The 12,404-nt window shown below is 42.1% G+C and overlaps 1 protein-coding gene across 1 annotated transcript in view; it reads right to left on the bottom strand.

Annotated features, from left to right (window-relative positions):
• The window catches only part of STK32A (serine/threonine kinase 32A), a 120,155-nt gene that overhangs the window by 44,632 nt on the left and 63,119 nt on the right, over nucleotides 1–12,404 (bottom strand). Inside the window, exon 5 of the mRNA XM_019924654.3 lies at nucleotides 8,186–8,359. Within this exon, the coding sequence (XP_019780213.1) occupies nucleotides 8,186–8,359 (174 nt within the window). The remainder of the gene's footprint in view (nucleotides 1–8,185; nucleotides 8,360–12,404) is intronic.

Raw genomic sequence — 12,404 nt, 5'->3', positions numbered from 1 at the left:
AGGCTAGGCAAAGTAAAATTTAATTTGGACTAAGTTACAGGTTGCATATTAACGAAACTCTTGACCTTATAGAAACTATTAAAAGCTCAGCACCAGGCGAGTTAAATGTTAACCTGTAAACGAGCAGCTCTTTGCCTTGTTCACGTGGGTTTTCACAAATGGGTGCCCTCGTGTGAGAAGCACAGTTTCAAAGCTCCTTTCGGAACTGCCTGACGCACAATACAAAGCAGGCAGAGCCTCCTGTTTTCACAATGTGTAATTCATGCTCATTCATTATTCGGTAGCTTGGGAGCAGGTGCTGAATAGAACGTACCAACCTAATACCCTCATTACTGCACTGCCGTTTTGTTTTTGAGGCTCAAGTGGCCCTTCTGCCATGGGAGTTAGGAAGAGAAAACATTCGCAAGGGCTGGTGAGCTTCTGAAGAGAAGATTTACCAAAACAACAAGCAAGGGCATTTTCTCAACCACTCCACAGAAAATGGCAGTCGGAAGCCAAAATCTATTATCCCACTGCAATAAACAGAAAATATTAACAATACACTGGGAGGGGGCTTCCCTGGTGGCACAGTGGTTGAGAGTCCACCTGCCGATGTGGGGGACGTGGGTTCGTGCCCCGGTCCGGGAAGATCCCACATGCCGCGGAGCGGCTGGGCCCGTGAGCCATGGCCGCTGAGCCTGTGTGTCCGGAACCTGTGCTCCGCAATGGGAGAGGCCGCAGCAGTGAGAGGCCCACTTACCGCTAAAAAAAAAAAAAAAAAAAAAAAAAAAATACACTGGGAGGAAGAAAGACAGCATCACTTGGAGCATGGACAATACAAGTAATCAGATCATCTATAAGTATTTTTAGACTTTTAATTTCATCATCCTGGACATGCTGCTTTGGTAAATTGGAAAAGATTTCACTTCCCTTAGAGATATGTAAGCACAAAACAAAACTCCTTGGACTAGAGAAACGTTATGAAAAAGCCAGAGGTATCTGAAATATCTCACCAAATCTGAAATATGAAAGTAAGTAGAGACAGTGTCTGGGCAACATAAAATAGCTTACCACCTACTAAAGCTAATGGATTTGACTTAGTGAACTCTCTCTCGGGTTACTGTAGTTTTATAAACAATTCTAACAAGTTTTGTTCTGGTCTTCCATCCCATAATATATTTGAAGTAGCGTATCAGGAGTGAAGTAGAAGCTGCTCTGAGTAGTACGTGTTAGAGAAGCAAAGATTGAAATTTCAGCACCTAAAAAAACGATGAAAACTTACTGTATTCATTTGCCAGGGCTGCTGTAACAAAGTACCTCAAACTAGGTGGCTTAAAAAAACAGAAATATACTGTTTCATGGTTCTGGAGGCTAAAAGTCTAAAATCAAGGTGTCATCAAGGCCCTCCTCCTTCTGAAACCTGTAGGTGAGGGGTTTTCCTTGCTTCTTCCTAGCTTGTGTTGGTTTGCTGGCAAACTTTAGCCTTCCTCGGCTTATAGACACATCACTCCAATCCTTCGTCTTCACACAGAGTTCTCCCTGTGTCTCTTCACATCATCTTCCTTCTGTTTATATCTATCTCTATGTCCACATTCCCTCTTTTGGTAAGAATCCCCGTTATATTGGGTTAGGACCCACCCTCATAAACTCATTTTTACTTGATGACCTCTGTAAAGACCTTATTTCCTAATAAGGCCACATTCTGAGTTACTGGGGATTAGGACTTCAACATACCTTTTGGGTGGGGGGGCACAAAATTTAACCCATAACACATACCAACTAAAAATGTGTATCTAAACTAATGTTCGTTGCTGTTGGGTAAATAACACTAAATAGCTCATCTGATCTTGAAGAAGTCTATTATGTTCATAAGAATGAAACTAAAAGAGCCTATATTAAGAGTAGGATCTTTGAATCAGTTCATCCTACTTTTGAATGTGGCCTTAGTATACCAACTGTATGGTACTGGGCAAGTCACTTAACCCTGTCACAGTATTGCTGACTATCAGACTAGGCAGTGTGTGCAAAACGCTTGTTAGCACAGTGCCTAGTTCTTGGTATATGCACAATGAATGACAGCTCTTCTTAAGCCATTAAGAAAATGAGATAGGTATTTGTAGTATAATTTAAATGGTGAGCAGAGGGGAGTAAACACCTCCAGGAATTAGAAAAGCATCTCTCCAGATGACTCATTTCCACAGGCTGCAGAAACCTGGGGTGTCACTGTGTTGACAAGTTCATTCATCAGAAGCTCATCTGTCACTCAATGATCATTGACTAAAATGATTAGCTGCAGAAAGATCTTATTTTTTCCCTATGAATGATCATCCCAAGAAAATAAAATGTGTTTTCCAAGATGCTGCAGTGTGTATGAGTCAGACAAAAAGATGAAATCTCAGCCTCGAAGATCTCTGCCTGTAACAAACTCAAGACCTTCGTTAAAACAAAGAATTTTGGCTCACAACTGAATTGCAAAAAGGTCTTGATTATTAAATGTGTTAAAGGCTGACTATACCACCCCACTGTTACATGCCCTTTGACAGTTCATTTCGGTCATGGGGCATTGCTGGGGAGAAATAGGTGCGTGGTAGAGAGCAGAAAGTCAAAGAGGTTATACTTTGAAGAGCGTCATCCTATCAGGGCTGAGGGGAATCACCCTAGACTCTTAGGTATGAAAGAACCATTCCTGTTCATCTGACCAAACCACCTCATTGCTTCCTTGACAAGGATGTTCAGGATTATGTTTACGGTCATAGAGGATATTGATGTCGGAGTCAGGCATAGGAAAACTTGTTTAGAGGAAGTATGGTAGACAGACTCTATGGTGCCCCCCATGTTCCCCACCTCCTCCTGTTCATGTCTTGTGTCATCCTCAGCCCTTGAGTGTGGGCTGATTGTATGATTTGCTTCTAACTGACATTATACAGCGAGGGTGATGGGAGGTCGCTCTTCTTTGTGAGTGATTGTGTTACATAATTTTATTCAATGATATATACCCTGTCTTGCTAGCAGACTCACTCTGGAGTCTTGGTCTCCTCACTGAGTTTGAGGAAACAAGCAGAGTCCTATAGTCATGAGGCAATGAATTCTGCCAACATCCCTACTGAACTTGGAAGTGGACCCTTGCCCAGTCCAGCCTCCAAAAGAGAACCCAGTTCTGGCCAACACCTTGATTACAGCGTTTCTGAGAACCCAGCTAAGATGTGTCCAGACTCCTGGCCCAAAGAAACTGTGAGGTGGGATAGGGAGGGTGGGAGGGAGGGAGACGCAAGAGGGAAGAGTTACGGGAACATATGTGTATGTATAACTCATTCACTTTGTTATCAAGCAGAAACTAACACACCATTGTAAAGCAATTATACTCCAATAAAGATGTAAAAAAAAAAAAGAAACTGTGAGATAATCAACGTGTGTTATTTTAAGTCACTACATCTGTGGTGGTTTCGTTACATGGCATAACAACTAACACAGCATGGAGGAAAGGCAGCATGGAGCCCCACACACTGTAGACACACAGCGGGAATAAATTAAAAAGATGCTGAAGACAACTTTATCCACAGCAACCTTTACCTTCCACGTCCACCCAAGGAGCACGTGTATATTCTGTCCTCATTCATTTGTTCAGTCACTGATGTATTTAGCAACCGCTCTGGATTAGACTAGAGATTAGATTAGAGATTAGAACAGGAGTGAGGAGTAGGGCCTCAGTTTAGGAGGGAGAGACCACTTCTTATAAGGAATATTGTGAGCCAGGGGCTACCACTAAAAGTAGGATCAAGACCACTGTGAAGCTGCCCTGAGTGTGAGTGACGTGTGTGGGTGGCACAGGATACACACATAACTGCTTATTTCCTTTGTAGTAAATGCCACAGAATTTAAACACCTTTCTCGTACGAGTGTTGAATTGTTTACTTGACTCCCTTTCACGCTGTATTATCAACTCTGGATGACGGGGAAGTTGTCCGTCCTTTCAGAATTGAAGGTCAGCACCGAGAACATTGTCCGGCAAACAGATACTCAAGAAACAGTTCTTGAATGAATATTTATGAAAGAAGCATATCCCTAAGTTTTTATCTTCACCGTCAAAATGCTGATTTCCAGAAGAATGATATAAACACCCGGCAAGCAGCTACTTCAGTCCAAGAGGGGATGTGCGAGAACTAATTCCTTTGTGTATTTTATGTGGAGGCTCCGAGATGGACTGGGTGTCAGTTAACGGTTTCTATGATTATAGCAGAGAAGACAAAGGTGATTAATAAAAATAGCATCCTATTCTTTTTTTGACAATCATGAATTTTCTTTTATTCCTACTTCAGCGTATCTGTAATCAGTTGGAGATGGAGATGAACTTTTGCAGCCCACTCTGTTGCACTGCCATCATTGATACCAGTGGCCTAATTAGATTTTTATCTTATTCCTGTAGGAATTTAGAAAGCAGTAAGTTATAACTTCACTAGAGTGAGATAATTCTTAGAAAGACAGAAAAACAAACATTCACTCAAATGGTATTTTTTTTTTTTTTTTTTTTTTTTTTTTTTTTTCGGTACGTGGGCCTCTCACTGTTGTGGCCTCTCCCGTTGCGAAGCACAGGCTCCAGACGCGCAGGCCCAGCGGCCATGGCTCACGGGCCCAGCCGCTCCGCGGCATGTGGGATCTTCCCAGACCGGGGCACGAACCTGTGTCCCCTGCATCGGCAGGCGGACTCTCAACCACTGCGCCACCAGGGAAGCCCTGGAAGTCACATATTTTACATCTGCACTTTCATGCAAATGATTTTTCCTTGCCTGGGAAATCTGTATTTTGTCCTTTTTTTTTTATTCACATGTTAATACTTTGGAACTCAGGTTGTGTCTTAAATCCAATCCTCTAAGTAGCTGAAAGATGTTTTGTTATCTTAGATTCCATCAAATACAGCATGAATTCTTCACATTCTTTTGAAGAAAGAGATTTAGAAAGAGAATTACAGTACTCAGAAGCCTCTATCTCTTCTTCTATGTTGCTCTTCACGCTTTTAACTCTGCCCCAGGAGCCCTGAAGCTGGCTTCAGAGTGCCGCCACTATTATCCTCTAAATGCCGTAGACAAAGGGACACTGCTTACTTCACCATGTACATGTCTTTTAAGCCATTTGATACCACTTCAAATGGAAATCACTTCACATTGATATCTACTAGTCTGAAGGCAGAAAGTCCTGGTTATTAGAGCTCCCTCACAATTAAAATGCCTATTTGGTCATGACTGTCTTGAAAAGCCCTAATGAGGTTGATATGTGTTCTGATTTTTCCGAAACACTTAGGGGTTTTGCCTGTTGTCCCAGCATAATTATTAACACAACTCCTTTCATTGTCAGGAGTACCCTGGTTTGGATGATAAATTACATGATTACCCAATGTGAAGACCAAGGTAGCTCTGAAATTTATGGCTTTAATGCCTTCTAGTTTAATTTCGTCTTTGTTATCTGTAAAGCTGGGCTTTTAGTCAATCTGTCATCCGTGTGGTTTGGGCAGTGTTCATTCCTTCAGATTTTTGTCACACACTGGTTACACAGTGAGAAGCACAACATGCATGGCCCCAACTCATGGAGTTTACAATTTAGCACAGCACACAGACATTAGGTAATTACATACCCAAAACATCACAACTCCTCAGGAGAGGTAAAAAATGTTACGATTGACTATAAAATATAACGCATGGGGAGGCAAGGTAGGACATATGGGCAGTAGAAATACATCTGGATTGTTTTTTGTGTTTTTTTTTTAACATCTTTATTGGAGTATAATTGCTTTACAATGTTGTGTCAGTTCCTGCTGTATAACAAAGTGAATCAGCTATACGTATACATATATCCCCATATCCCCTCCTTCTTGCGCGTCTCCCTCCCACCCCTCTAGGTGGTCACAAAGCACCGAGCTGATCTCCTTGTGCTATGCGGCTGCTTCCCACTAGCTATCTGTTTTACATTTGGTAGTGTATATATGTCCATGCCACTCTCTTATTTCGTCCCAGCTTACCCTTCCCCCTCCCCGTGTCCTCAAGTCCATTCTCTACATCTGCATCTTTATTCCTGTCCTAGGATGCTATCTCATTTTAACCTAGCATTCATAATGTCATGGTGTTTGCCTTCCATTCATCTGCCACGAGGAGGAGACATTTCAGTACAAAGAGGCCCTCTGAAGATGGGCACTAAGTAGTAATTGTGAGTGTGTAAAGGGCAAGGAGCAGAAACTTAGTCCTTGGTTTCTTATTCAAGTGGCAAAACCGTGATAGGAGCAAAAGAGAGTGAGGGAGACAAGGACAGAAAACAATGCTATTTGGTATGGTTATGTTCCTTGGGGGTGAAAATTGTATCAAGTTTTCTGTTTCGTTTTTCTCCTGTATTCTTCTTGGAACATGGTTCTAAGCACATGGCAAAAATGCTCAGAGCATCTTGACTTGTGATGACTGAGAAAATGAAGCTCAGAGAAAGAAGCCACAGAACTCAGATTCAAACAGAGAAGGGAGAAAGTTACAAGGTGGCCTCTGGTGATGTTGGCTTTTCATAGTCCCTGGCTTCTGCCTGAGATCTGCAATGTCAGCACCCCAAACAGACTGTGGGTTGGCAATTTGGGGGAGGATGAGTGAGCATGAAGACCCTGACAGGGACTCTATAGCCTACAAATATGAAAAGTTTCTCCTTGGAAAGAACTAGGCGGGAGGTAGCAGAAAGCCAGTATGGGAGAAAGATCGCTTGTCAACAGGATTCTCAGTTATTGACAAAAACACCGGGTGTGTAAATTTACTTCCGAGATCATACATGATTAACTGGTCTGCTTTCCATTTATCCATTGCCTGAAGAGCACGTTTCCAATGCAAATGGGCCCTTCCAAAGATAGAAAATTAAATAATAATTATGTAAGCGCCAAGGCCAAAAAGAGAGAGAGAAAAAAAAAAAGGATTGGTCCACAGTGCTTGCATGGAGAATCTATAAATTACGATGTTACATCTTCAACCACAGGCCCTGTACTAGTCCTGATAAATTCTAGATAAATGTCAACTAGTGGTGGGCAAAAATTTTATCTAGACAAATTTTCAGTAAATGAGACATAATTAAACTTAAAAACTCAGCAGATTCTTCAAGGATTAGAGATGACAGTGGCAGAGTCACATGTTGGTTGTTCATTTAACAATGCATAATTAATTAATGTATATATTTCATATGTGTAATTAATGCAAGGTAGTATAGTAGACAGAGCTCTGACTTTAGGATCGGAGAGATAGAGAGGTTTGAATCCCAGCAATGCCAGTTGTCATGGTCTCTCCTTGGCAAATCTTTGAGCCACACTTTTCTCATCTGTATAATGGGAATACTGTAATGAAATGTGGCGTCCTCTTTGAGTTTTGAGAATTTAACAGGATAATATACGAAAGTCCCTAGCAGTACCTGGCATATAGAAAGCCAGGTAAATAGTAGCTGCTTTGATGGTGATTAGGTTCAAACTTCTTATAAGTAACCTAGATGATACTTTAATGCCTCCAGGTCACAAAATCTCATATTTAATACTGGTCTAACTATACCTGCTCAGCTCACTTATCACTTATTACAGAGATCAAGTGAGATATTATATAGGAACTTGCCATTAAAAACTACGATCTCCTATATAAACATAAAGCATCCTCTTCTCTCTGTTGTCTGTTTGGGTTTATAGCTACTTGTGTTATTTGTTTGCCTTTAGCACAAATGCCCCAAGTGAAGGAGATACATTGCTTTTGCTAACTTCTGTCTGCAGCTTGCCCTCACAATAGGGTAGATGACAGGCAGATGTTAGGACTCAAATGTTCTCCCCAAAGAATTTTACTCCTACCCATTCTATTTCTTTCCCTTCATGCACTTCCTCCATTTCTCTTTCGATTAATTAATTTATATTTATTAAGCTCCTATATGTCACCTTTTCTTCTCTTTGTCTAGGCTTAGTTATAAGCAGCACCAACACTCGCTAATTCTAGTCTTATTGTTTACAAACTGTGACCTTGGGCAGACTAAGCTCAATGTGCTCAGTTTTTGGTTTTTTTAAATCTGAAAAATGGGGACAATACACCTACCTCCAGGGATGTTGTAAGAATTAAGTAAGAATTAGATGTCACGTTCAACAAGGACCTGTTGAATGCTTCAGGTTGTGCATTCCCTCCTGTGCATTCAGACCAAGGCTGTCCCCTTGGACTTGACTCACCTGTGAATGATGCGCTGGCTCTGCAGGTAGTCCAGGGCCATGGCCAGCTCACAGATGAAGAGCTTCACAGTGTCTTCCTGGAAGCGGACATTCTGCTGCAGGTGATAACGCAGGTCCCCGCCCAGCAGCAGGTCCACCACCATGAACATGTCTTCCTCATCTTGGAAGGAGTACCTGGAGGGGAATTAGAAATGTAAGTGGGTTAAATACATGTACACACTAAAGAGGCCCAGAGGCAAAGGACACCTTACAGATCAGAGCAGAACTTTCCTAAGCTAAGGGTTCAGGCTTTGGGAGTACTGGTCTATTACTCACTCCAGGCCCTCCGTTTCCACATGTGTAAAATGGGAATGATAAGAAGATCTTCCACATTTGATCATAGTGAAGACTAAATATGATGAGTGTAATATTTAATGTCATTCCTGGCATATAGTAAGAACCCATTAACTGGAGGTCTACAAAGCTATAAAGCCCAGGAAATAAAGAACACCCCATTTATTCACCTATTATTAACGATCATATCCTGAACACACTGTTGCAGGAGGTCCATAAAATATGAGTTACAAGCCCTCCTTGAAGCACCTCGTGCTTATTTTTCCACACTAACAACTTCATTGCCCAGCAACATTATAACAAATCATGAACCACATAAATGATAAGAAAAAGATATAAAAAGGGCAATAAAGAAGTAAGTGCACAGTACAGGGCAGTAATTCGCTCAGTCTCTGGGATAAGGAGGGAAGGGAAATCTTCTCAGCAGAGGAGAAAACTGAGTTAAATTTTGAAGGATGGTGACAATAATAATAACTACAAAATAAAGCCAACATCTCTGGGGCAGACGCTAAAGGACTCCACAAATGTGGTGTCATTAACCCCACAATGCTGCTCTTATGCTCCCATTTTCCAAATGAGGAAATCAAGGCCCGGTGAAGCTTCAGTAATTTGCATGAGGTAGAACACCCAATAAATGGTAGAGGTGAAGGGGTCTCCAGGTCCAAAAGGAAGATCTGAGAGAGGAAAACAGCAGGAATTAAGCACAGACATGGGAAAGAACACAGTGTGAGGGGGGAAAGGAAAATAGTTTGGGTTTGTTGGAACGACAGGTGTTACGGGGAAGCTTGAGCCTGGAGAGAAAGATAGAGGGCAGATCCCATGACAGGAGCTTGTTCACGAGTCTGTACACGTTGGAAAGACGGTGAAGAGGTTTAAGCAGGACGTATGATCAGACAGGGACTTCACACTTGAAGGAGCATGGGCTGGACGGACGGGAAGAGGGAAGGAGACACAGGCCAGCAGAATTGGCCTCTGCTCCCTGCAAAGAGTCTTTTGTAAAAATGCATTCCAACGGCTATGACTCGTTTTGTTTTCCTCAAAGCACAGACATGATTTCTAGTCACAGAAAGCTCTCTGTATCAGCACTATGTCAACACGTTTCTTTTGACATCATGTCACTGAGATCGTATTTTCAAGTTTTATTTGAATCACAGAATTAAGAGTCTGCAAAGCAGTGCCCAGGATGCAAACGAATTCCTAGTGACAAGTTCTTTGCTTAGGAAACAAACATAGAATATCAATGATGGGAGAACTGTACTGAGTACATTTTCTTCTTTAGAGTGATCATTGTGCTAGAGGAGGAGAGGACTTGCAAACAAAAGAAAAAAGAGAAATTCAATGAAGCATTAATCTGAGGCAGTAACATTCTAATGAAGACTAGGTCCTCGGTGTTTCCTTGTTCAGTAAATAAAATTCTGTTTACCACTGAGGACTGATTCACACAGAAGATGTCAGAAGTTAAGCCCTTAGGGAGAATTTAGACAGAAACACGGGAAGGGCTTGTAAAAATGTGGGCAGCACATCCTTGGTATTGTCTTTTAGGAAGTGTTATTGTTCACCTCCTTGCAAGGACTGGCTGGGCATCTCTGCCACAGGTTTGATGGGCACCAGGATAGGTTCCTGAACCTGGGCTATTTGGTTCGGAATCCTCCCAGCTGCACCACTACACGTTATATCCATTGTTTTACAGGTCTTTCAGGAAGTAATAATGTGCTAGTTATACGTAACCCTGACCGGGATCTATTGCACTTAGGCTGCCCTTAGCTAATATAACAAACGATGATGGCTCATGGGATGAGAGCAGTGTCTTCTTGGGATAGCTGGCAAATGAGGTGGCTGAGAATTGGGTACCAAAAGAAGGGAGAAGAGAATGCTCACCATGAACGTAACTCGCTGCCAATGGATACAACCCAGGCAGACTGGGTTTGCATAGAGAGCAGTGATTGGCTGCATTCAGCTCCCCACTGGAGGCAGGCGGAGGTCCCAAACCCGGTGACAGAGAAGAGGACTCCTCTCCCATTACTCTATTTAACTCGAAGTGAGGGACAAGTGTATTATTAAATTCACCCTAAGTGAACGAACATTTTTATTGCGACTTGGGCTCAGCGATTTTTATTCAAAGAACAAACTGATAAAGGTGCCAGTTGTGTCAAGTTAACGACAGTGTCCGGCCACGCAGGGGATTATTAGAGAAGAAGCAGCGCAGGCAAGAGGCAACATGCTTCCCTTGGCCAGTATGATTTTAAATTTATTTAATCATGGAGCCAGTTGGTTGTTAAAAATCCTTTTTCCCCTTCGGCACATCAGACCTGTAGCCCTCTATCACAGATCCTAGACTCTCAGAGGGAGAGAAGATAAGATTTTAATTTCCAGGACTATATCCAGTAACATGTGGGCACAACACAGTTTGGTAATAACTAGGATATGAAGGTTCATATCATAACCTGATTGTTTAAACCTAAAAGTGAAAGAGCTTCCCTATACCTTGGCCATTTATCCCATAGACTCAATGATGCATTTCCATTACTTTTTAAAAATGCTATATCATGGCTTATTTGTTAGTTGACAGCTCCAAAATTAGTAAATCTGGTCCCACTGCATGTGAAATGCATTGTAAAGTCTGCTCAGTAAGAACGGAGATAAGTAACAAAGGACCACCACCCTGCTCCACCCTACTCCATCATATTGCCATAGACTATACACAGCTCTCTCTGTGTAATGTTGAACCTCTCCAATTCGTTCTACACACCATGGTTATGTTTTTACAATGTGAGTTTTATGTTATGCAGCCCCATAAAACCCCTTCACCTCTTTCCATGGTCCGCAGGACCCTGTGTGGTCTGGCCCTGTTTACTTTTCCAGACTTATTTTGAAGATCTTTTCCTTCCATTACTCAACTAGCAGTTCATGCCCCCTCCAGCTTTAGAAGACTGTGATATGGTATGACCTTGCCTGCACGCACAATGCTGTCCACTACCTGGTTATTGTCTCTTCCTCTTTCAGTCTCAGCCCAAAGGACACCTCACAGAGACATTTCTAACACTCCATATCAAACCTTGTCTCCCTGTTATACACAGTGCCGTATTCTTGTTCGCTCAACTTATCGTAATTTGAAAATATTTTCCTGCATGCTTTTGGATTAACAGCTTTCATTCCCACTCTGCCATCAGGAAGCATGCCTGTTTTTACTCATCCTTCATTCCTCGGTCCCTGTATGCTTCCTGAAATGTAGATTCTACAAACAGTTGTAGAAAAAGTAACAAATTCATGAATGAACTAAAAAAAGGAAAGAGAAAAGCAAGATTAAAACTCAGGTTTGGGGCTTCCCTGGTGGCGCAGTGGTTGAGAGTCTGCCTGCCACTGCAGGGGACACGGGTTCGTGACCCGGTCCGGGAAGATCCCACATGCCGCGGAGCGGCTGGGCCTGTGAGCCATGGCCGCTGAGCCTGCGCGTCTAGAGCCTGTGCTCCGCAACGGGAGAGGCCACAACAGTGAGAGGCCCGCGTACCGCAAAAAAAAAACAAAAAACAAAGCTCAGTTTGGGTGGGTCTGATATGCATTTGTTAGGTTCTATTTTTAGAAATTAGCATGGCTACCAAATCAGTCACTCACCTTCTTGAAGCTGTCTCATGCAGGCCACTTTGAAATAAATCTGAATTGGAGCACTGGAAGAGATCTATTTTCCAATGGAGGGTTTTTCAAATTGTGGCTCATAACGCACTAATGGTTGTGAAATCAGTTTGGTTGGTCCTAACAAGCACTTTTTTGGAAGAAATAAAATAGACTGAATAAAATAAAATAAATGCTATTAACATATAAGGCCAAACATTGTTTTTGTGAATATAACGTGTGTCTCTGTGAGTATATCTACTGGGTTGTGATGAAA

Source organism: Tursiops truncatus, chromosome 3 (genome assembly GCF_011762595.2).
Source record: "Tursiops truncatus isolate mTurTru1 chromosome 3, mTurTru1.mat.Y, whole genome shotgun sequence".
In the NCBI taxonomy this organism is placed as follows: domain Eukaryota; kingdom Metazoa; phylum Chordata; class Mammalia; order Artiodactyla; family Delphinidae; genus Tursiops; species Tursiops truncatus.
The sequence above is the reverse complement of the archived record's forward strand: the minus strand, read 5'-3'. Positions and strand labels throughout refer to the sequence as shown.